Source organism: Daldinia caldariorum (assembly GCF_022478825.1).
Source record: "Daldinia caldariorum strain CBS 122874 unplaced genomic scaffold F4812scaffold_8, whole genome shotgun sequence".
Lineage (NCBI taxonomy): Eukaryota > Fungi > Ascomycota > Sordariomycetes > Xylariales > Hypoxylaceae > Daldinia > Daldinia caldariorum.
Genome location: NW_025953044.1, coordinates 217,357 through 241,005, shown reverse-complemented (window position 1 = coordinate 241,005; position 23,649 = coordinate 217,357). Strand labels below are relative to the sequence as shown.

Below are 23,649 nucleotides of genomic sequence, written 5' to 3'. Positions count from 1 at the left end.
GTACAAAGTTACATACCTACCTAAAGTTCCAGTTGTTAGCTTCGAAGCCTTTCCAGTCGAGAGAGCCTCGAGACTTCTTTCCTCTCCTTTCGCAAGACGAAGACAAAAACACAAACACAAACGCCGATACACACCAATCACAACGACAATGGCCTTACCGCGAGGATTACTGCAGTATATCTGCAGCCTCGTACTCTTAATCGCATCCGTCAATGCTTTAAAATTCGACCTCGTGGCTCGCGGGCCCAACGATAAGAAGACGGAACGATGCATACGAAACTTCGTCAATAAGGATACTTTGGTTGTTGTTACCGCTATAGTCGGCGGGAGCAAGGGAGACGGAATGATTGTCAACATGCACGTACGTCATACCAAGATCGGCATACCAAGATTTATACTTGGTACACATATATATTTATTTCCATATTTCCATATTTCCAATTATCCAACATACGTTAGCTAACACTTGAGTTGGCGAACGGGATTCTAGATTAAAGATAACGCCGGCAACGAGTATGGCAAGCCGAAAGACGTAGTAGGCGAACAGCGAATCGTATTCACTTCGCATGCCGACGCCGCATTCGACGTATGCTTCGAGAACGTCATGACACATAGTACGTATAATGCCCCCTCGAATTTCCCTAGTGTCTTTTCCTTTCTTCCACTCTACCAGTATATTGGGTGAGCGAGGATAAAGGGCTAAGCAAGCGAAACCTCCCGGACAAAAGCTCTTAACCAATTCAAACCAGCGCGCATGAACAACCCGAGCCGATCCGTGGAGCTGGATATCGACATCGGCGCCGACGCCAAGGACTGGTCCGCTATCCAGGCCACCGAGAAGCTCAAGCCCGTCGAGACCGACCTGCGCCGCATCGAGGAGACCATCTCGGAGATCGTCAGGGAGATGGAGTACCTCCGGTTGAGAGAGGTCAAGCTGCGCGACACCAACGAGAGCACGAACAACCGCGTCAAGTGGTTTGGCATTGGCACCACCATGCTGCTCGTCGCGCTGTGGGGCTGGCAGATCATGTACCTGCGCGCCTACTTCCGGTCGAAGCATCTGATTTAAGTAAGGGATCTTACAACAAGCTTGTTGGGGCGATAAATCAATCAATCATGGCGTCGAACTGGATCAGTTTTGTGACCGATACAACCTAGGTACCTACCTAAATACTCCAGATCCCCCTTTACCTCGGTAATAATGCTTTGGTCGTGGTGAAGGAGTCTCGGATTTTAACGGAGCTTAGGAGGAAAGGAGAAAAGGAGGGCCAAAAAAAATTAATGGATATGGCGGTATGGAATATGACGTTTCATGCTTTGTACTCATAAATCTGTATAGGCGGTCTCCTAACGCCTTGGAGTCGGGAGATGGAGATGAATAGAAAACGAATTGTACGGCACGTTAAACTAGTAGAAGCTAGTTATTGGTCATTGGTCATATCATGTATAATATGCATTATGGATGGCTTCCTATTACTCATGACTGATGACTTGATAGATGATCTGTCGACAATACGGTATAACCGTATAGATAAACTCTTCATGGCATTCGTCAAAGATATTTCCTAATAGAATAACAATATCTGAAGTTGCAAAAGTATACCTAAGTATATTGTGGAATCTGGGCCCAAGTATTACTTACTTGTTGTAGACCATTCATTAAAGAGCCATAGAAGGAATTGAAGGATAAGTGGATTACCTATGTAAAATTCGTTTGCATATGCGTACTTATGAAAGTGCTTAAAAATGCCGACATGTAAGTAATACTTTGTGTACCGTACCGCAGATCAGAATCAGATCGGGGATGAACGGAAGGCGGCATTCTCGAAAAAAAGATAAAAAAAGAAAAGTACCGAAAGGGTACCCCGGCATATACCCCAGAAAGCCCAGACCGGCCGTGGGAAGGGACGGCCTCGGCAATTTTCACATGATCCCGCGAATTACAAAGCAGAGGTACTTATCCTGACTTCCTTAGGATCTTAGGTTAACCGTTAGGTAGGTAACTTGGAGCTTAAGCTTTTAATCTATGTACCCAGGTACCTACTTTTTAAAGCTCCAGAAGCTACGTCAAAGACTCGTAAGAAAACAACTTTTATCTAACACCAAATACGAGCTTCAATAGCTAAAAAATACAACTTGTAAATTACAAATCTCTTTTTTTTTTCGGTTCGAATTTCGCTGTCCCACGTTCTCGGTTCATCCCGGCGTAGTGGCATGCGAGTGGAAGTGAAGGGAAAAAAAAAAAAAGGAAAACTGTAAAAACGACGAGGTTTGCCGCATATATCAAACACACTATATCAACACAAACACACAAGAAACGACATACAAGAAACGATACGCAAAGCCACAATGGCATCTGTAGCAGCTATTCTACCACGAGCTATCATGCGCTCGGCTCAACAGCCTCCTGTTGCCGCCGCTGCTCGACTCTTCGTAGTCCGACGTCCGCTCAGCAGCTCGGCCGCGGCACGGGCCCGTTTCCCGCACAACCAGCAACACTTTGAGCCGCACAAGCCGCGCAGCTCAGACATTGACGTCGGCGCGCTCGAGGGCTCTAATTTCCGCGTCGAGCCTATGCGCCGGACCGGCGAGGACGACGATACCTTGCGAGCCCGGATAGTCTGTAAGTTTTTCTTTCCATTTAACTGCTCCCACCATATATATCTGCGCGATAGACATTCTCTTTCGTAGGAAAAAGACATTGCCCGAGTTCACAAGCACATAATTACATATATATATACATACAAGTTATAAAATTATAGCAAACAGACAGCTAACAAACTCTGCGCCGCTACCTAGATCAAAGCCGCAAGCGCGGAACCCTCGAATCAGACCTCCTGCTCTCCACCTTCACGGACGAATACCTGCCCACCATGACCCGCGCGCAGATGGAGCAGTACGACCTGTTTCTCGACGAAAACGACTGGGACATATACTACTGGGCCACGCAGGAGCCCCCCTCCGATTCCACAACTCCCAGCGCCGCCGCCTCAAACATCCCGTCCATCGCAACCGAAGACACCAGCTCGGCCGACTACGCCGGGGGCGTCGAAGCCGCCATCTCGGAAGCCACGCCCCTGGACATAGGGTGTTCGAACGGGTCGGCGCGGACCACGACGGGCGTCTCGGAGCCCCTGACCACGGGCGGCGCCCCGCTCTCGGGCGACTCCTCCCAGGGCAAAGAACCGGGCCCGGAGCCGCCGCGCCGCGCCCAGTCCGCCGAGACGGGCGAGTGGGCGCAGACGGTGGGCACCTTCAAGCCGGCGTACCGGCCCGTGCCCGCGCGGTGGCGCGACAGCGAGATACTCCAGCTGCTGAGGGAGCACGTGAAGGCGCGGTCGAAGGAGAGGGGGGGGATGGCGTTTATGCCGGCCTTGCGATAGATAGATAAGCGAGTTGAACCGGGGGTTGTAAGTTATTCGGTTCGTGAAAAGGGGGGGTGGGGGGGAGAAGGAGCAAAAGAAAAGGAAAAATAAAAAGTAAAAGTAAAAGAAAAGAAAACGCAAACGGAAACGGAAAAGGGGAAAAGATAGAAGAGAAAATGCGATTAGGGAGGTTGTGTGCGTTGCATGGCTGACCTTACGATTAAGTACGATGGGAGAGCTTGAAGTTGATGTATTACATACGTTGATGTATTAAATACGTTGATGGTGGTGGGACGACATGGAGACGGGATTAATTAAAGCTTTTACACACTTAAGGGGAAAAGGTGTACGATTCTGGTGTGTACTTATTACCTGGCCTGGCAGACAGACAGACATAAGTGTAGGTACCGGAACTGAACTGAGCTGGGCTGAAATAGCTTTATATACCTAGCCTATGTTAAAAATTAAATCTTGGACCGCGGTTAACTTATCAGTTTCTCTATTGAGCTACATGCTCGTGTCCAGTATTTTCATCTGCCTCTGGATTGATGTGGAACTTGCTTGTAACATAAAGTACCTACCTACCATACAATACCATTTTCAGTACTCACGACATCAAGCAAGGCACGCCATGTGATTCAGTAACTAACTAACTCATGTCCTCAAGCGCTAGTATACATACATAAATGTGTGAGTGTGTTCTTAAGCCACTAACTCGCTGGCTGACTGACTGGCTGGCTGGCTCATTTCGCTTCAACAACTTTGATATAAAACGCATACTGCATTATGTACCTTACTTACTACCTCTCACAGCAGCAACAGTCACTCACTCAGTCAGCTAATTTAAGAACTCAACAACGTTTTCTCCAAACACGCGAGTGCTATGAGAACAACATCGAAATTTATTCATATGCATTAGATACCTAGGTTAGGTACCTAAGCTAAGGTTTAGGTATCTAGCCGTCCTCTCTCTATCCACCTAGGTAGGCTACGATACAACAAACACGCACCAGCCCAAACGCAATCTCAATTGGAACACAATAACAATAACAATAACAATGGCAACGCAACGCAATGCAATGCAATGCAGTATTTCATTCATTATCTCATATCCTCACCTCTCCTCTGCTCTCCTCTCACAGACGCCCGCGATCCCAGCTCCAGCATCGCAGTCCAGCCAACCAGTTAGTCAGTCACCCGCTATCCAGCTATCCAGCTATATATCAGGTACCTCAAGGTACCTATCTAGCCAGCTCTATAGCCACGCTATAAAGACTCCTTCCTTCCTCATCAAGTAACATAGGCCAGAAAAGGGGGGGAAAGGGAAAAAAAAGACGTAAAAAAAAGAGGAAAAACGCCTTTCCCGCCTCATTCGAGTCGATGTTGGTATCTTCCAAGCCCGCAACGCAACAACATATGCAAACAAACAAACCCCTCTCCCTCTAAAAAAATAAACACATACGCAAATTGCAAATCGCAAGTCATTGATGATGATGCCGCCCTCCTCCCCAGCACACCCTCTCACAGAAAACCCGGACCATGGGACATGAAAAGTGGATAGGTAGGTAATCTCTGTTTGCTTGTTTGGTTTTCTCTTTTTTTTCTTCTCTTTGTACTGTCTTTTCTTTCCATACACGCATACACGCGCACGTGCCGTTTTATATACGCCCACGCTTGTACGGCATAAAGTCGACCCACGATATTTTATTTTGCTTTTTTTAACCGCCACCGCCGCTCTCCGGCGGTAATATCCTGCCCAGACTCCGCAGCACCTCCATGACCGGCATATCCTTGGTCCCCGCGCTCGCCCTCTCCCTCTCCTCTCTTTCCTTCAGCCTCGCCGCGCTGAGCGCCAGCACCCGGTCGGCCTGGGCCCCGCCCGTGCGCACGTGGTGTTCCAGCTTCTGCACGTTGTCCGCCAGGTGGTCGATCCGGAAGTCGAGCGAGCTCTGGAGCACCTGGAGCCGGGACTGGATCTTCGGCGGCTTGAGCGCCATCGACGGGTCCGTGAGCGCGGCTAGCATCTGGGCCTCGTCGGAGTCGAGGAGCGAGGCGTCGGGTAACGGTAATTGTGCGGCGTTTGGATCTGATGATGAGGATGAGGATGGCGGGAATAGTGGTGGTAGTTCTGGTGGTGGTTGTTTTAAGGATTGCCATGCTCGCTTTTCTGCTTTTAATCTGTAATATATGTTAGTGACTATGTAAACCACTGTGAATATGAATATGAATATGAATATGAAGAGTATTACCGTTTTATCCTCTCTTCTAACGCCACTATTTTCTCCTCGTGTTCGATATTCCGCGGATTCGGCTTCACTATTGCCGGTGGTCGCGGTACTTCCTCCCGTGAAAACCAGTCTGAGAATTCGGATTTTGAAGAAAAGTCTTTTAGTAGTTGGTCCTGGATCGCTCGGGCTAAGAGAAAATGTCAGCCATATAAATCCTACTATAGAGCAAATGCCGCCATCCTAAGAAAGCTCCTTACCTCCAAGAATCTCGTTAGAATTCAAGGATCCTAATGGTGGTTTCTCCGACAGGGCTCGCTCTCCGCACCACGTAAGGAGTTGCTTCATACGGCGCGGTTCCATCAGCTCGGCTTCGATATGCTTGTAGAATTCGGCGGGATCGACCGCCTTATGCGGTATTGCGCTGTGGCCGTTATCTATAAGGGAGCTTGCTCTTCTCCCACGCATGCCCAGACTACTCCTGCGAGCTCCCGTCTTCCTCCGCATCTCTTTGTTGCGATTCATTATGGGCGTATCGCTGAACGGCAGCGCGATCTTCTTAGAATCGGAAGCATTGCCTCTATTCTTGTGCTCGTCCACTGGAGTCGATTGGATTGCTTTTTCTTGTACCGCTTCTTCTTGCACCACTACTACTTCTTCTTCTTCCTCTATCCGCTCCTTTTCCTTTTCCTTTTCCTTTTGCTTTTCTTTCACCTTCTCTTTAAGCTTCTTAGAGACACCATTCGTAGCTTTTACTGGCTCCTTTTCGGTTTTATCCACCGACGGGCGTCCTCTCTTCCTCGTGGCCCTTTGTTGGGGCGGCGGAGGCGGAGGCGGTGAAGTATGTACCTCATCTTGATCGGACGATATCAGATTTGACCTCCGCTTCGCATTTCTCCTGGGTGCTGGTTGAGCCGGTTGAACTATTTGAACAGGTGAAGCTGGCTGCGGTTCGGCTATTTTATTTTGTTTCGGCCTCCCTCTTCTAGCTAACGGTACTTGTGCGGGAGCTGGAGCTGGTTCCTCCTCGGGTATGGGTTCTGGTTGTTGCGTCTTCGCTCTTTTGGATCCTCGCGTGAAATGAAAATCACCATCCTGTTCGTCGTATGCTATATTATAAATCCCGTTAGCTACCCGATCATATTCCCCATCTGATATTCCAAAAAGGGGGCTACCCACAAGCAAGGCGCGAGCTTCTGCGACGCTTAGGCTGAGACTGATTGCTCATGCTCAGTGTTTGTAGTGGCTGACGGGTCTGCACGAGGGTAGTCATGGACGCTGAACTAATCTGCGCATTGGTCTTGATGAGTGATTCGGGGTGGGATTGAAAAGGTTATGCTGTCGCGCGAGTCGTGAGGAAATAGCAATGCTCAAAATCGGGTAGTAGAGAGGTGACGAGAAGCGCGAAACAGCTCTTTATTAAAACCGCGTCGAAAGTAATTGGCAGTTTGGCAATTGTCAATTAATTCAACTGTATCGGAGAATATCTCGTTTAGAATTAATTCGGTCGGATACGGGGTACGTATGAATGCTTAGTTCTTATTTCTTCTTTTTTTCGACTTCGTTCGTGGCCGATTTGTTTTCGATTTGAGGCTTTGCAGGGTGTGTCGGGGGGTGTCGGGGGTGGTGGTGGTGGTGGGTGGTGATGAGGCGCGAAAGTTGATCTTTCTTTCTCTCAATTGTTTACATGAGTTGTTACGCACGGGCCAATCGAATCCGACGCCAACCAGGTACCTTAGCTCTACCGTGGCTGCATATTCCCCCCACTTACAGGAGCATTCTTCGTTATGCGCATACCTGCCAAAAAGCTTATATTCCCAATTGTGTTAGGTATGTACATAATTATCTACGTAACGAATTAATCCATTATCCCAATTCCACTCATCATTCATCTGAGGTCCCGTCTGCATTAATCATCATAACCTCTATCGTCACCTTTAAATCTCACCACATAGGTTTTCAACTGATATTACTAGTACAGCATACATACAACATACGTATGATACATTCACTCACGCCTAAAAATAAATATCAAAATAGAAATACATCACATGTATATATTTCATTGGTAATAACATCGTTCCTTAATAGCCCGCGTGTATCGGCTAGCTAATATAAGCGGTCGAAAATATAAGATCCGGGTTAACTCCCGAGAAAAAGACGAAGATGGCAAAAGAAGCCCCAGGTTATACCTTCTTCATCCTTTCTCAACGCCCCCTCCGCGAGAGACAGTATAATTAAAGCAATTCCAACCCTCCCTCCCCAGAACACCGTTTTTAATGTGTATACCCAGCCAGATACGTACGTACATATATCAATATCAACCCGATGACATGGCGAAGCTGTAGGCCCATACGTCCCACAGCAATTTTTCTTTAGCTGCAGACGCGCCACAAATGCAGCCATACCCTTAGCGCCCTATCGTGCTCTCATGACTATCGAATGTTATTACAGACATCAGAGTTAACAACCGGGCGTCTTCCTGTAAAGCTACTAAGGAACGCCCACCAAACCTCCAATGCCCTCAAGAGCAAGCGCGCCAAATATTTTCCCTACCTCCCGAGACCATTAAGGTGTTAAAAAGATGATAAGCTAACCGCTTGATGGATGACCAATAATTTTTGTTGAATCAACCGCTGTGTTTTTAGACCTTTGTTTTTCTCTCTTAACCATTCGCAGCCAGTACACTTTTAATCATCGCTGTCGATGTTAGCATCCAGGTAGCTCCGGATAGACTTGGTCATGAGAAGCGGCCTCGTCATCCTATGAGAAGCGCCGCTGTACTCCTTGTCCTGCCATCACAGGTTGGTTCGGGATGGGTGCTGCCATTCCATAGGGGTTAATCTGCGGGTTGTAAGTCTCCATGGCTTGTTGCATAAATGCTCCGTGCAATCCTTGCTGCTGTGTAACCGGACAATCCTTATGAGCGAGTAACAAAGTCTTGAGATTCACAACTTCTTCCCTCAACTGAGAAATTTGCGCGGTTAAGGCGTCATTCTCCGTGCTAAACATTTCTACCTTATTTTGTAGATTGGCCAACCATTGCTTCTTACGTTGGCGACATTTTAAAGCGGCAACCCTTGAGCACTGTTAGCAACGCCCATAGTACAAATATATAAAAAGAAGAACATACCTATTACGTTCGAGGAAATTCTTTCGCTTTTCCTCGTCTGTCATTTTTGACTTGGGATGGGAGCCGTTGGCATCTTTCTCTTCGTCCTCTTCATCCGAAGAATTATCATTACTATTTACTGACGATGCTGTCTTGGATTTCTTATTAGCAGGCTGCTTAGCAGGTGTATCCTCAGCTTTACGTCGTCCGTTGGTAGCGCCAGCTCCGGCACCACGTTTACCCTTTCCTCTAGCATTTGGTTTCGTTTCGTTCTCTTCCGACACACCGCTAGCCGCCTCGCTAACCCCTCTCATCGGAGGGGATTCTGATGTACCATTTCCGTTCATGTGAGGAGAAGCACTAGGGGGAGCAGCAACAGCGGGTCGAGCTGGTTGCGGTGGAGGCGGGTGAGCATGAACTGGTTGGTTGCCGCCAACTGGATATTGTGTTTGTGTACCTGTTCGGCCCTGCGCACCTTGAGCTAACATGAAAAGGCCGTTAGCAGCATCATTATCGTGGGGATCAAATGCGCCCGATGCCGGCTTAGCCTCGTTCTTCACCGTTGCCCCGTTTGTTTCTGTGGGTTGAGAAGTAGCAGCGGGTTGGGCGTGCTTGTCACGGTTCGCCTTCGCCGCAGCCGCGCTCATAGCGGTACGATGGAAGTCGAGCGTGCTAGGAGTTGCGGTACCACTTGCTAATTGAGCAAAGAGAGCCTGGGAGCTGGGACTCGGCGCAGGGAACATAGAACCGCTTCCGCCCGGTGTCAGACCCGTCCTCAGAGAACTCTCGTTCGGAGTAAAGCCGCCACGCAAGGTATGCGACGTGTCACCAAAGTAGTCATTTGCCGGGCCAGACAGCATCGCTGGACTGAGCGGACCCGTCCTAAGGGAACCGCCTCCCCAGTTAAACGGCGTGTTTCCGTTCCCGGGCAACAGAGACGACGGCGATGTTAAGGCCGCCACGCTGGGCAACTTGGTACCACCTGGGGTCTCAACCGTACCACCCGTGCCGAATGATTGCTCAAAGGGATTAGGTTCGAGGCTTAAGTTACTCGAGAAGTAATCTTCGCCGGGCTTGGGAGGAGGCGCGAGAGGGCGACCAGGTTCGTTGTTGTTACTGCTGGCTGCGACTCCCTCCGACTTGACTTCGGGCTTCTTGTCGCCGTTGGTTTCTGGCAGTTAGGATTAAGCTGTTAGCAAATGACGTCCGATTGAGCGCATATCAATTGCAACGCCGAGGTTGATTTGTTGTGCCGCTTATGCCGTTGGAGCGACAACGGGTACGGAGCAGTAAGTAACCCGGTGGAGAGGTCGGTGCGTTATGAAAACGGATAGACAATCGGCAAGCTTACCTGACAGAGAATTATCTGACGATTTGGTTTCGGTCGGGGCCATTGTGACGACGATGACGAAGTTGTTTTTTTATTTTTATTTTTATTTTTATTTTTTATGGCGCTGGGTGATGTGTATACGTATGTGTACGTAGTGGGCGTTGGGGGAAAGAAATATGATGTAACGATACGCCTAACGCACAACGCTGACTTGGGGGGGGGGGGGGGAGGCAGCTTGCAACAAAAAAAAAAGAAAAAAAAAATAAATTACGGCAAACTACCTCTGTGCTGGGGGAACAATTAGGTGCGAGCGCCGGCCGCAACCTAGGGTATCGTGGCGATTAATTGATGAATGAGTGACGATAGACTAGTCTTGCAACTTATTCGCGTGGTCGTTACCACCAGGGGTGACCCCGTTGTTGTTGCTGCTGTGCTGTTGTGTTGTGTGTTGTGTGTGTTGTGTGTGTATAAAGAAATGTTGGCGATGAGGTCATGAGGGAAGAAGTGACATAAGGGGTGGTTTTTGGGAGAAAAGGCAGGCACAGCAGACGTAAAAGCCCCCCGAAAAATGCTTGGAGCCGAAGGTGGACAAGACCCGCACTAAGCATGGATGGATCATCCAATGGTTATGTGCAAGGCGTGATCGAAGATCCCTAAGTACCCATACAGTGCGCCTAACGCGCTATTCCCTGTTGTCTCGTTGCTTCCTGTTGTTTTTTAGCATTTATCAGTGCCATACATTAGGTACACGTCGGTTTAGGCCTGTTCGGGTAGTCTGTGTACTACCAGCGAGGACGGCACTAAGCGCACTAAATACGCGTGCTATTTCAACCGTGTGCTACGTAAGATACTGGACATTGCTGACAATACTGAACAAAAGATGGTGATTCGCTCGGTTACTGTCTACGAGACGGGGCATACAACTCCATTTCGCCTCTTTGACCCGACGGACGCTAGCCCGAAGCGCAACGGTTTGTCCTAGGAGTGGGCGTTAGGGAAAAAACATACGAGAACAGATGGCATAACTACCTAACCTACCTCGTACCTTATTAGAAAGCAAATTGACTTTTTCTTTTCTTGCTTTGCTTTTTGCGTACAAAATACCTAGAATTTTCTCAAGTCATTTTCACTCTCAACAAGTTTCGGAATAAAAGAAATAATACTACGTGAACTAACTACATAATTATTAAAGAATATCGTCATCGTCTCTACTATATAAATCTTATCTTTAACATTCCCAGGTCGTTAGAGTTTAATATCAGTGATGTTGGTGGGTCATTTCTAATAAGACGACAGAACGTTAATAGGTCGCAGATAACCAACTCGCAAGTCCCGTTTATATGTAGGAGGTACCTAAGGTTAGGTACTTGCCATAGTACAATACATGCATAGGTACATGTGCTTGTACAGCTGCCTGTACATGCGCGGTTGACCTTTTCTAGTTTGGTCTCTTGCGTAGGGGATATTTCCGAAGCAAACTCCCTAGCTTAACAGAAAATAATTACCTAGTTGGCCACAGAATTTAAGAATATGGATCTCGAGACTTAATTTTGTTACAAAGGCGATTTGTTTCGAGATCGCGATCGAGGGCTAAAAGAAATTACATGTTGGAATAAGGGCTAAGGGGAAAAGAAAAGGCGGGCAAGACCTTAAAAGGATGCCTTGATAATGGAGGCTCGAATTTAACGACAGGGGGAGAAAGACAAGAAGAAAGTCTCGAGTCATCCCGTCTTCCCATGCTTACCTTCTAACGTTACATACGTGGGTTTGAGATACCTTGGTCCTTGACTTGCTTGAGTCTCGAATTTACGCTAGTTGAAATGCGGCAGGCCATCGACCCTCATCCTACCCAACCCAGAGCAATTTGGGAGGTGGCAAGGAAGAAAAAAAAAAAGAATCGGGCTTTTTTTCTCCAGCCTTTTCTTCGAATCAAATATTATACGTGCCCCATTCGCGTCTGACAAATTACAAAGCAGCATTCGAAGAGAGGCTCCGCGGGAGAGTGAAAATAGCGTACGTGTGCTTACATGGATGATAAAATTGGAAGATGACTACTTGTCAAGTATTTAAACTCTAGTCTATGCGAATTATTTTTTTTTTGTTGCCTAGTATATTGTTTCTTGAAACCGACATTTTTGTTGATATTCTTTTTCAAGTTCAGCCCTCGCATGGAATTCGAGTATCACGGTCGGACAAGTTTTACGTCTACAGCATCACACAAGGAAGGAATACGTCTTCAAGGATAAGCTAGAAAAAAAAATTAGAAGGAAGAGTTGGGACAAGGTGGTCAGGGCGGGAAATGCGTAACGAATTACGTCACTCCACCATGTACCGCGCTCAGTGTAAGTCATTTCTTGGCAAACTGTGTTTTTTTCTTTTTTTTTTTCTTCTTTTCTTCGCGTCTTTCCTACTTGTCTCTCTCGCGTAACCGCCCCCCCTTGCCTTTCCCAAAACTGGTCGGACTTTTTTGTTTGATAATACGTACCTCTGTACACCTAACCTACATGTAGAGGCCCGTTGCAACATTTCGTTATCTTAGTTCCTTTTCAAAACATTGTTCCACCGCCCAGATCCAAGATCGTGGGTTGACTTATCACGCACATGGCGATCGCCTCATCTGGATAACATACCCGTATTCCAATATTATTATATGTACCAAAAGCAAAAGGCTCGAGCAATTCCTTTCGTACCAATAATGTTATAATTATTTTTCAGCTTCTGTATGAACAGCAAATAGATTTCTATTCTTGTCGCTTCTCATATTCCTACACGTGTGCATCAGCGATATTCTTAAAATTCTCCTCTTTTCGTTTGTTCCAGTTGGGAAACCCGTGCTTTTATCATTTTATCATGACGCAAGTTTTACGGAATCAACCCAAAATATTGTATGATCCCCGCCCTCCCGCATTCCCGCTTCCCGCCTCGGTCATGCTGAAGGTGGCTTTCTTTTGGTGTCACCACTGAGATGGAGGTGTCTAAATAGTACAATACGATACTATGCAATGCAATACCTTAAGTACCTATCAGTTTAGGTTGTGCATTAGGTAGGTATTCTCGTATTGTACAATAGTATAATTGTATTTTACCCCTCGAAATCTTACAGTTAGTTATGCACATTTCTAAGCAACACCCCTTTTTCGAATACCCCTTTTTGAAGTTCTATCCATTTTTTTAACATTCTCGCCGTTCTCACCACCAACAAAAATTCGGTCAACTTGAATGTCTTCTCCTCCTATTTCGTCTTACCCCCATGCTAAACCACCATGGTCACATCTTGAACGCGCTTCGCTCTGCCGGTAATTCGCCTCACCTCCATCTCTTCCTCAGCTACGGTAGCATTTAAGTTATCACACAACATGTAAATTCATTAGCGTTACGCTATGTACTACCGCTCTCCTCGGCAGTCGACTCCGGGTAAAGCTGCAGTCAAGCCCATTCGGAAATTGTCCATCAAAGGCCATCCAGGTTCTGGCTAGCGTAATCCAATCTGGTCCAATCAGCCAGAGAGGCGCCGAGTCGGTAATTCGCTATTTGGACGAGATACCGAGTCAAGGTGAGTATTAATATCAAATATCAAACGAACCTATATTGCCCAGACTACCTACGTAATATACCCGATGTCGAACTATGATTGAATATCTCACCGGTCTGAATATAGAACAGTAAGTAATTTATAACTTAGATTAAGTTTGTCGTCCTGAGACTTGGCTAGGCAGATCGACATAGTCAAAGTGTCAGCACGCTGAATATAACAAACAATTTGATAATTTGTAACTGCATTAATAATCTATCCTTCTCAGAGAAGGACTCGTATAAAGAACGTCTTATAAGTTGGAATTGTGTATAGGGGGCACGTAGTCTACTCCGTCCAATAAATTCCCATCTTGACCATGGGCAACTGGGACTTCTCGATCCTGGTGAGCGCCCCAGAGGATTGGGATCCTATCGATGACGTCGATTCATCGCGAAGCTTATGCAATAGTCCTGATTCCCCCAATATCTACTAGCGACGGGGCCCATGGTCAGTTACTATTCACAGAAATCATCACATTAAGGTCTTACCGCTTCACGTGGCCATGATCAAGCATGGATTCCTATATTGTTGCTACGGTACTATCGGTGAGGTCCTTGTAGGCGAAGATAGCAACTTGAACTCCTCAAGTTGACATCGTTCTACCTTTTGGTAGCATAGCGGTTTGATAGCTATCTTCCGAACTCTTACAATTGTCTTGTTGGGTGTTCTTTAAGTCTGTACCAGCTCTGGGCATCGCACCGTATATACAGAGTTGGCCTTGTAAGAATGGGTCTAGCACTATGATCGACGCCAATCTGTAGTGTGTTTCCGCCGATCCTGCTGGGAACGGTGACTTCAAACGTGGAGATTTGACTACGTTGGGACTATAGTGCTGACTAGTAAATTCCCTTACTTCTAAGCCGGCCAAGGCAACTTGAAAGGGGTAAGTTGAACAAAAGAGCGAACCCCCCCCCCCCCCCATTCCTGCTCGATGAGGACAAGGAATATATTATAATATGAAATAGTCTAAAGTTTTATGTGAACTATGAAGACTATTTAAGGCAACTGTTAGTCGAGATAGCGGTCCATTCAAGTAACTTACCTAGGTATGTATACCAAAAATGTTATATCTCGACGTACGATCGTACTCGTTTTCACTCCTTTTCGTAATGATCACTATATAGCGCTAAACCAAAGGTACCTACGAATAGAACGTAGTGAATAAATCAATAAAATCGACCTTGATTTCTTTAAGAGTGGTTTATGGACTACTGAGATAGACACTTAAGGTAATAATTCGCCCGCGAACACACGTAGCTATATCAGCATCAAAGAGTGCCCGTGATGGATGTCATATACAGAGTGAGTGTCAGATGGTAGGCTAGTATGCAGTATATTGTAGATATCTAGTAACGCCTGGTCTCTAACCTCCTCCGAGGGAGCTGGCTACCCTTTATATAGGCGATAGACCCCCTGTAGTATCCACCTGTCCACTTATCCCTGACTATTAGACTACGAAGAAATTCCATTCATCTTCTGGCCTCACAGTGTGTTAGTAGGCTTTTTATCGGTCATATTCTGCTCTCTATTCCATTAAATATCATCACAATTTAGCTTTCGAATATTGTAAGGATTAGGAAGATACCTGCTATCAAACCGCTACACTACCAAAAGGTAGATCGATGTCAACTCGACGAGTTGACGATGCTATCTCCACCTATATGGACCTCACAGACAGTACCGTGACAAATATATTTATATGCCTAGCTTGAGGCGGTTCCTTTCTCCTTTTTTTTCTTTTTCTCTTCGTATTTTCCGCACCATAGGTATCATCTTTAATCGCTCACGTTGACGTGCACCACGTACATGAGCTACTAGAGCCCTGTGATATTCACCTATATCTAAACTGGCTCATAGGCAAAGGGGGAAAAACATAGGTATAAAATTAGTGCACTTACCTAGGTACCATTTTTATGCAGCAGGGCAGATGATGGTGATATCTTTTACGTCTATTGGCTCATAACTATTTCAGAGGTAGGTATAATCTAATATACAAGTTCCACCCTACGGCTGTACTAATAATAGTGTTAAGACGTTCCAAGTACTTCCAAAGGAGATAGAGGCTAAAGCTAGAGTTCCGCTTGGTATAAAAGATCTTCTACTTCCTGTTTTTATATTCTATCGTTATTTATTTATAGCATTACTTTATTTAGTCGGTTGCTAGGCTTTAGATAACCGACTTTTTAGCTAGGACAAAAACTGCCGAACCCCCTTTTTTATAATAAGTTACAATTACCCTCATACGCGTCTGGTAGAGCTTGAGAAAAAAAACCTGAAAGTTGGACCGCTGGCTCTAAGCCCCTAGTGGCATTCGAACCCACCTGCTTTTGTTCTCGTCGGGAAACAAAGCACATCCAGGCGCGTAGCAGGGAGGATAATAGACCATGACTTTATTAAGAAGCCTATTAAATCGCTCTTCTGCCATTTCAAGGCTTTAAATTATTTTAATAATTTCTTTTCTTATTTCACTTCAAAATTCGAGCTGTCATGTGTTCTTGAAAGTAGGTGACTAGCATCGTGGCTTACTGGGGTTGTAGAGGTTGCCGCATAGAAATGGTAAATGATTGTAGCGTATACTATCAAGTAAAACATCGGGACCATGAATTACAGTAAGTCGTTAAGATAACAGTTCCTTAAGAAAGTCGAAACTAGAATGTTATAAGTAACATTTACTAGAGTTAAGCACGTAACAGAGTAGGTTCGAACAGTCTTCTTGTCACGTCACAGAGCATGAGGTAAGAAAATAACTTCGTTGTTCTGCAAGGAACTCTAACTAGAATAACTTTGAAATCAAAGTTATATACAAAACAACCCATTTGTTCCCAATGAGTCTCAAGTGAGACTTCTGACACTTCTTGAATGCATTAGGTACAATGCGTTACCAAAAGTCTGTATACACCCCCTCGTTTTACACTAAAGTCAACATGTTCAACATTACATTGGACACTCAACATGAATAATAGAAATATATCCACGATTAATGGTTTAGGTTTTTTTTTTCTTTTTTTAGAAAAAAAAGTAAAAAGAAAAGAAAACGGTTAATAATTTACCTTACTTTACCTTATATTGTATATGGGAAGGCACATGCGACCTCATAAATTTGGTAATATCCCTAACATAATTCTATCTTCACGAATATGATATATTTCGAGATTTATTTCAAGTATTAAGGGACATTAAAGTACATCCTATAGCTTTATATACATTGCCCATTTTTACAATTTTCTTTCAATTTTAAATCGGACATTAAAAGTGTTAACTTTGATGTAGAATAAGGGAATGTACACAGACCTTTGGTAACGCATTATATCTAGCCTTAGGTCCTCTTCAATACATGGTAGTATTACCTGATCACATGCCATACTTATGCTTTGGTTTATTTCTAGGAGGGGAACGCCCATCCCATAGGGGTGGAAATTCTTGCTACCTTATAGGTAGGTACCTAATTGAATACGAGTTAGGCTGTCTCTTGTATTGTAAATCATGCCTAACCGTCCTACTTCCATCGATACTACACAATGAGGTTACATTGTCACATTAATTTTGGCCGTCTCCAGCCTGTCAGATTCCCAGCCTCTGAAAGTACTGCATATGTGGCTGAGCCATATTCTAAGCTATTAGCGAGTGAATCACCAGCTGATCTCTCATTTCCACTTATAATTCTCTATATTTCCATCGCTGTCCAAGGTAAATCTTTATTAAGGGCGCAATCCCAGAGTCGTTGGGGTACAGAGCGCTCGTGCGGACTTGTTACTACGTAAAGCTATACACGATGACTCCTACATTGAAAATCCTATCGCTTGGTGAGTCCTCCCTTTGGTATTTTACGAGTGTATGAAACTTATATTGTTAGATGGAGGCGGAATTCGTGGTATATCGAGCATCCTAATCCTCCAAGAAGTTATGGAAAATATTCGCCGAATACAAGGACTACAAGAGACGCCTCGACCTTGCGAATACTTCGACTTTATTGGAGGGACGAGTACAGGGGGGTAAGATCGCGATCTAATGCCGCAGTTCTCAGTTTGGTACTTACTGGGGTACCTAATACTTAGAATTCTCGCCATAATGCTCGGGCGACTTGGCATGACAATTGAAGACTGCATCATCGCATACAAACGTCTCGCAAAGAGGGCCTTTACACCGAAGCGGCGCCTAATTCACTTCCCACTGACTCCAACCGGGGCCTACTCTGCAAAAGCGCTCGAGGAGGCTACCAAGGAGGTTGTGAAGGCACAATGCAAAGACAGGGCATGTTCTAGTTGGGATACTTGCTCTCACGAGAATGCTCTCTTTCGAAATGACGCTTGTGTAAAAACGTACTCCATCCGAGCGACTGGAATTATTTTGGCTTATACTAACGAGTACCATATAGCGCTGTATTAGCGGTGACCAAAGAGAATGTCGACGCGAGACCTACCCTCTTTAGGACGTACGATGAGACGAGCGGATTTCGCAATTGCGCGATCTGGGAGGTAGCGCGCGCCACCTCGGCAGCCTCGACTTTTTTCAAATCTATCAGATGCGGGCGCGACGACATAGAATTTATCGATGCCGGTTTCGGATATAATAACCCGTGCGAGGTTCTCATAGAGGAAGCTCAGAAGAAATTCCCAGAAGCCCGCCAGATGTGTATTCTTAGTATCGGTACAGGGCTCGGCGCCGTCGCTACCATTCAAGACTCGGGGATATCGATATTAAGGGCTTTGAAGTCTATCTCGGTCACGTCGAAGAAGGTAGCTGATAGACTAGACGAGAAATATGGAAGTACGGGAAAGTACTATCGCTTTAATGTCGATCGAGGTCTCGAGGACGTTACGCTTGCGGACTGGGATAAAGTTAGCAAGATCTCGGCGCACACACACAACTACTTGCTAGAAAAGCAGAGGGATATTATTCGATGCGCCGAGGCTTTCTCTTCTGCCGAGCGCGTAACAAGTAGTGCTGGTAGCTCACAAGGAGACCCTCCTCTTGGGCCCCCTATTTTTGACGAGCCAGGTAGGACCAGCGAAGAAGCACTTGATGACGGACGACTGTCGATACTTCGGAATATCGCCCGGGATAATTCTGAGCAGCGCAATGCTATAATTCGCCATAATTTTGGGACTAGGGCACAGATATCTCATAACACTTCTAGTGGTGGGAGTAAACAGTGGAATTCAATTAGGGGCTGAACAAAGATTTCGACGAGCCAAAAAGAGGTAGATACATAAATGAAGTAAGCAATTTGCACAGACCAATATTATGCTGTAAATGTGACCCCCCAATCCCAGCTGAAGCAGGCTACGTTAGGTAGGTATGTAGGTTCTGGACGCCTGCCGCTTCCAGAAATGCGCCATAAGACCTCACATTACAATGCAAAAGGCCTTGTTGGTCTGCTTCGAACCACGTCCTTCAGCCGTGTTGTGGGTGATTCTCAGTCCTGGTCCTATGACCGTATTGTCTTGCCTGGCGCCTCCGAGGGCAACGTTGAAGGTTATTACCTCATCATCGGCAGAGTCTGCATTTTGAGCGATACGGAAGAGTTGGGTATGTCCATCCTCAAAACGTATATGAACCGAATGAGTGTTTTGGTTCATAAACTGTAAAATAGAGTCGTTGTTATTGATTCCATCAAAGCCGACTAGGCCACGGAGGCCGTAAGCGCTCGCAATAAGTCGGACAATGTCCCCTACTTGACCGGTCTTAGGCACTAAAGATCGTGAGGTTAGTTTAAGAGTTTAGGCGCAGTATATGGGCGTAGTAATAATTTAGGACTTACCTCGCAATGGCTTTCTGTCTTGCATCTCTTCGAATTTAGGGTAGCTTTGGGCTGTAGTTGATTGTCAAATTTCCTCTAATGAATACAAGGAGGGAGATAGAATGGAATTATGACTTTTAACGTTTAATTTAGCGTGACAGTGCCCTTCTTATATATCCTTAGGGTCACAACACTTACCTACGGAAGTCTATGCGGCAGCCTATGCGGCATCCGCAATGCCCATCGCTACTTGCTCGGGCGTATAGGGGCTGACCGCTTCCTAAGAAGCCTTATCTGGCTTATGAGTAGATCTATAGCACATCCTTATGCATCATCCAATAGGGTTAATATAGCCCGATTAATTTTTTCCAAGATTGAAAAGCACCTCTAGAGGTGCTTTTTGACTCGCTTATTCCTATCTAGGTAAGTATTATAATGCGCAGTAATTGTTCAATAGATAAATTGCAACGTACTTGGCACACCTCATAATGCCATTAAGATTGTAGCACTTACATACGCTATAATTGCAGCGCATTCAATTATCAAACATTAATAACTATGGGTAGCGATGATGGGGTTGCGAATAGCTTCGACCATCAAGGATATTTACCTAAGTACTAAAAATACGAGTAGCAATAACGAACTTGCGAATAGCTTCAATAGCTTACGAAAATTGAGATAAGCGTTAATCGGTCCAAATTTTAGTAGAGGTCCCGTAATCGACTACTACTAGGATAAGTACGGCCATAAGCAAGCAAAGCACCGCTTGTTCTTACTAAGACTTTTATTACTTTCGGCTTATTTCACCAGAGCCTCAGCCTTGAGGCTATGCCACTCAGTCACTCCGGTGAAGCTAACGGGATACCACCCTTTGGGTAGCACAAGATATTTCGCACGAACAACCTGCCTAATCTAGAAACGAGATCGGGTTGAGAGAGACAATATCTTGAACAAGTTCGGGCACATTGTACATGAGGACTACAGGGGGACCCCAATATGTGTGCATGCAGACCCGCCCATCCTTTAGCGTATTGGCCATCGGTTCCCGATTCCATATGAGTAGGGCGCTTGATACAGACAGAGAAAAAAAAAAAAAAAGAAACTGAAAACAGAAGATTTGTTGCCGATGCTTCATAAAGTGGAATATCTGCCATAGTGGCAAATGCGTTATGGATAGCTGAGCTTTCACTGCCCCCCCTATAGCTTGTGACTGAAAAAAATTGATTTCTCAAAAACGATTGCTAGAATTTGCCCCTGAGATAACCAGGGCTATGCCATAGTGCACATACAAGAGGTTACAAAGGTCTCATTTGCCTACCTCCTAAGTAGGTACTTAATTTTGATGTTACTCACATTCAGACTACAAGAAAATTATTGAGCTAAATGATCTCTGATAATGTTGCTACATCAGGCGCTATACAAAATAATATAGGGCTAGATTTCGCATTGAATAAAAATGTTCACTATCACACAACACCTCAAGTGACGGCTATACCATCTACTGGACACTATGGCGGCCCTCTTCGAACGCAATACCCGTCCAGTACTCCTAGAAAAGCCATGAAGGCAACTATATATCCCGATACCTTTCGCAAAGCATTTTCTAACAATGTGATATATAGGAAAAGGGGGTAGAAAAGTTTATGACGGAATTTGAGGAGAAGTTCGAGGAGACTACGATAAAAGGGGTTACGGAGCGAGATGTTGAATGGGCTGGCCAGATGAACACCCTCATCATGGGGATCTCATTTCGTCGAAGTAGACACAGCCTTGGATGGATTCTTGTATCGGTTATGTGGAGCTATATTACCGGATATGTAAAGGATAGAATACGGGCATTACGAAGGAAGATTACGAGGCACTATAAAGGGGCTATCAACAAACTCCAAGGCGCAAAGGCTATTACATATCGATTAGTCCAAGACTATATCATGTATTTAGCCTCATACTTTATTCCGACAACTTATTACAGCAAGGGACGATGACTTCTTTCTTCACTCTCTAATCTGGGTTCTACTTTTCTTACGACGAGGAATTTGTATTGCGTCAAAAGATTAAGGTTGGCAATACAGGATCTCAAGGGGTTTCAAGAACACTGGAATGGTTCAGGCAGTTACCAAAACGTCAAAGTGATTCTCATTTTAACAAAGCTACCAAAGTTACAATGATCGTGACCTCATACCTTCCATGCGACGCCTTACCCGCCTAGTCCTTGACTTATTCCCACTCGCCAAACTAACCCAGAATCAACCGCTCAATATCCTCATCCTGCGTAATCTTCTCGCCGTCCTCAAGATGGGCGTTGCCCTCGCGGTACCGCCATCTCTTTCCCATACACTCCTTGAACCAGCGCACATCGATCTTCCCATCCATGATCTCGGACGAGAACCGAACAACCTCGCTGCCTTCCGGCGTGATCGGCTTCAGAGCCACGTCCAGATCCGGCGCCACGAACAACACGGCGCTGAGCCGCCTAACGCCGGGCTGTCGACGGACCCTGTGCCGGACGGCCCGCAGCTCGCCGCCGCTGACGATAAACGCGCACCAGCCGCACAGCACGACGACCTTGTCGGCCGGCACGGGCAGCCACGTTCCGGGCTGGGCCGGGCTCTCGATCTCGAGCCCCGCGGTGCCGTCCTGGAAGATGATGCTGAAGGTGCCGTAGTCGCGGTGCGCCCCGCACCCGTTCTCGCTCTCCGGCGCCGCCGTGGCCGGCGTGTAGTCGCAGAGGCGGAAGTTGATGTTGCGGCTCCGGTGGAGCGGGAACAAGTCCACGCCACCGGCGGCCGCGCCCAGCATCGACAGCATGTTGTCCAGGTGCGTGGTCGTCAGCTCCGAGAAGAACTTGATGACCTCGCCGAAACCGCAGAGGGATAGGGACGCCTGCAGCTCCGTGGGGATGCAGGCTAGGCGCTGCGGCGAGATGTCGATGGTGAGCTTCTGGTCCGAAGAGCCGTTCTTCAGGGCGGCGTTCTTGAACACGCCGCGGGTCGGGTAGCTGGCGTTGAGAGCGTCGGCTGCTTCCGGATTGGCCCGGAGATGGTCAAAAAGCTGGCGGATAGAGTCGAAGGGCGCCTGAACGCTGCTGTCCAGGAGCGCAATGTCCGCCATGCCCGCCATGCTTGCCACGTCTGTCAGTTGAGAGGGCAACGGAGCTACATGACTAGGTACGTCATTGGCGCCCGCAACAGGAACTGGCTGGATAGTAACAGTCTCTATTTTGCTTGTCAAATTTCGAGTTTTGGGTGGAAGTTGTAATGATTTGGATGATGAGGAAAGGTAAGGAGAAGAAGACAAAGTAAGAGGAGCAGGTGGGTTATTATAAGGTATCTTAGGGGACAATGTTTGATGCCACCTAAGATTTCCTAGCTTGAACTTAAACCGACACCGATAAACTAATCCCCTCGCTTGACTGTTTATAGGTCCCATGTTTCCGGACCCGCAGCGGAAAGTTTATTAGAAACAGTCTGTTGATAACTTGATCCGGAGTGGCTATGAGACTAGTTGCGGTCTATGAAGCACTAATTGTTAGCCTCTATCGTAGTCAGGGCCTCAAAAGACACAAGCAGAACAAGCCGGCCGGCCGGGTACCCACAGTTGGAACAGCAAACGGAACGGGAAACAGGCCAGGCGATCACGACGACGGGTGGTTACTTACAGAAAGCCAAAACAGTTTGATGTGCTGGATGGTGAAAACTTGGATCAAGTTTCAAACTCCGAACTCATCACCAGCAAGAACGGCGTTAGAACTGTCGTTGCGGAATTAATAGGTGCATGACGCACTTCTTCAAGCGGGGGATGCATAATAGTCCTAGGTTTACCCGTGGAGTGTAGAGCCGCATTTCTACGTGTAAGTTGTTGGCTTCACGTTTGATTCGTCAACATTGCATGGTCACTGCAACCAACAACTAATAGTAAGTTTACAAGGTATGGAAAATGCTTGCAATTCCGCTCAAAAGCTTAACCTTAAAGCTGGCGAGTACTTAATAGTAAGAACTTTGAGCATGCTTTTTTTCTACCTGACGTGTATTTCGTATAACAACTTAATACGCATTAATCCACCCCAAGACAGCCGAAGTAAGATTTAGTTAGCATTCTTCCTAATGAGACAAATAGGACCCCGAGTTAGGTATTATTGGTGTGCACAGCTACGGGCTTCTGCAGTTAGGCTAGACATTAGTTAGGTTGAACTTTTCTGCGACACGGAAAAGCTGTTTCCACGCTTTCTGGTTTGACCTTATGACAGATTCACCGTTTGTATACGCCTCAATTGCTATGGTTTAAGTAAAACATGTTCAATTCA

General features: G+C 46.2%; 6 protein-coding genes across 6 annotated transcripts; 3 read left to right on the top strand and 3 right to left on the bottom strand.

The window, feature by feature from the left end:
* Window positions 1-148: 148 nt before the first annotated feature.
* F4812DRAFT_451084 (emp24/gp25L/p24 family/GOLD-domain-containing protein) lies at window positions 149-1,069 on the top strand (the record flags this gene model as incomplete). Its single annotated transcript, XM_047936160.1, has 3 exons — window positions 149-361; window positions 491-614; window positions 750-1,069. The coding sequence occupies 3 exons, from the start codon at window positions 149-151 to the stop codon at window positions 1,067-1,069; spliced, it is 657 nt and encodes a 218-aa protein (XP_047790130.1).
* A 909-nt stretch (window positions 1,070-1,978) lies between these two features.
* On the top strand, window positions 1,979-3,427 carry F4812DRAFT_427676 (DUF339-domain-containing protein). Its single transcript, XM_047934122.1, has 2 exons — window positions 1,979-2,623; window positions 2,800-3,427. Exons 1-2 carry the CDS (start codon window positions 2,350-2,352, stop codon window positions 3,381-3,383), a joined length of 858 nt encoding a protein of 285 aa, XP_047790129.1. The 5' UTR covers window positions 1,979-2,349; the 3' UTR covers window positions 3,384-3,427.
* Window positions 3,428-4,873: 1,446 nt separating this feature from the next.
* F4812DRAFT_377359 (Mis12-Mtw1 protein family-domain-containing protein) lies at window positions 4,874-6,992 on the bottom strand. Its single transcript, XM_047932003.1, has 4 exons — window positions 6,770-6,992; window positions 5,851-6,699; window positions 5,615-5,780; window positions 4,874-5,543 (listed from the first exon to the last, which is right to left on the bottom strand). Exons 1-4 carry the CDS (start codon window positions 6,861-6,863, stop codon window positions 5,084-5,086), a joined length of 1,569 nt encoding a protein of 522 aa, XP_047790128.1. The 5' UTR covers window positions 6,864-6,992; the 3' UTR covers window positions 4,874-5,083.
* A 1,182-nt stretch (window positions 6,993-8,174) lies between these two features.
* On the bottom strand, window positions 8,175-10,261 carry F4812DRAFT_377320 (Aft1 HRA domain-containing protein). The gene is made up of 3 exons (XM_047932002.1): window positions 10,054-10,261; window positions 8,724-9,873; window positions 8,175-8,669 (listed from the first exon to the last, which is right to left on the bottom strand). The coding sequence occupies exons 1-3, from the start codon at window positions 10,094-10,096 to the stop codon at window positions 8,354-8,356; spliced, it is 1,509 nt and encodes a 502-aa protein (XP_047790127.1). The 5' UTR covers window positions 10,097-10,261; the 3' UTR covers window positions 8,175-8,353.
* Window positions 10,262-17,062: 6,801 nt separating this feature from the next.
* F4812DRAFT_427670 (FabD/lysophospholipase-like protein) lies at window positions 17,063-18,834 on the top strand. The gene is made up of 4 exons (XM_047934121.1): window positions 17,063-17,409; window positions 17,460-17,598; window positions 17,662-17,925; window positions 17,982-18,834. The coding sequence occupies exons 1-4, from the start codon at window positions 17,379-17,381 to the stop codon at window positions 18,778-18,780; spliced, it is 1,233 nt and encodes a 410-aa protein (XP_047790126.1). The 5' UTR covers window positions 17,063-17,378; the 3' UTR covers window positions 18,781-18,834.
* A 2,627-nt stretch (window positions 18,835-21,461) lies between these two features.
* F4812DRAFT_427663 (Clavaminate synthase-like protein) lies at window positions 21,462-23,153 on the bottom strand. Its single transcript, XM_047934120.1, has 2 exons — window positions 22,942-23,153; window positions 21,462-22,857 (listed from the first exon to the last, which is right to left on the bottom strand). The coding sequence occupies exon 2, from the start codon at window positions 22,773-22,775 to the stop codon at window positions 21,582-21,584; it is 1,194 nt and encodes a 397-aa protein (XP_047790125.1). The 5' UTR covers window positions 22,776-22,857; window positions 22,942-23,153; the 3' UTR covers window positions 21,462-21,581.
* Between the last annotated feature and the right edge of the window lie 496 nt (window positions 23,154-23,649).

Excerpts from the sequence above, each read along its gene's own strand:
- F4812DRAFT_377359 (XM_047932003.1), bottom strand. The coding sequence starts at position 6,863 with ATGACTACCCTCGTGCAGACCCGTCAGCCACTACAAACACTGAGCATG. Across the intron at positions 6,700-6,769 it reads CAGAAGCTCGCGCCTTGCTT|CATACGACGAACAGGATGGT; the intron begins GTGGGTAGCCCC and ends TTTATAATATAG. Across the intron at positions 5,781-5,850 it reads TTCTAACGAGATTCTTGGAG|CCCGAGCGATCCAGGACCAA; the intron begins GTAAGGAGCTTT and ends ATTTTCTCTTAG.
- F4812DRAFT_427670 (XM_047934121.1), top strand. The coding sequence starts at position 17,379 with ATGACTCCTACATTGAAAATCCTATCGCTTG. Across the intron at positions 17,599-17,661 it reads GGAGGGACGAGTACAGGGGG|AATTCTCGCCATAATGCTCG; the intron begins GTAAGATCGCGA and ends CCTAATACTTAG. Across the intron at positions 17,926-17,981 it reads AATGACGCTTGTGTAAAAAC|CGCTGTATTAGCGGTGACCA; the intron begins GTACTCCATCCG and ends AGTACCATATAG.
- F4812DRAFT_427663 (XM_047934120.1), bottom strand. The coding sequence starts at position 22,775 with ATGGGACCTATAAACAGTCAAGCGAGGGGATTAGTTTATCGGTGTCGG.
- F4812DRAFT_377320 (XM_047932002.1), bottom strand. The coding sequence starts at position 10,096 with ATGGCCCCGACCGAAACCAAATCGTCAGATAATTCTCTGTCAG. Across the intron at positions 9,874-10,053 it reads GTCAGATAATTCTCTGTCAG|AAACCAACGGCGACAAGAAG; the intron begins GTAAGCTTGCCG and ends CCTAACTGCCAG. Across the intron at positions 8,670-8,723 it reads AATTTCCTCGAACGTAATAG|GGTTGCCGCTTTAAAATGTC; the intron begins GTATGTTCTTCT and ends ACAGTGCTCAAG.
- F4812DRAFT_427676 (XM_047934122.1), top strand. The coding sequence starts at position 2,350 with ATGGCATCTGTAGCAGCTATTCTACCACGAGCTATCATGCGCTCGGCT. Across the intron at positions 2,624-2,799 it reads CTTGCGAGCCCGGATAGTCT|ATCAAAGCCGCAAGCGCGGA; the intron begins GTAAGTTTTTCT and ends GCCGCTACCTAG.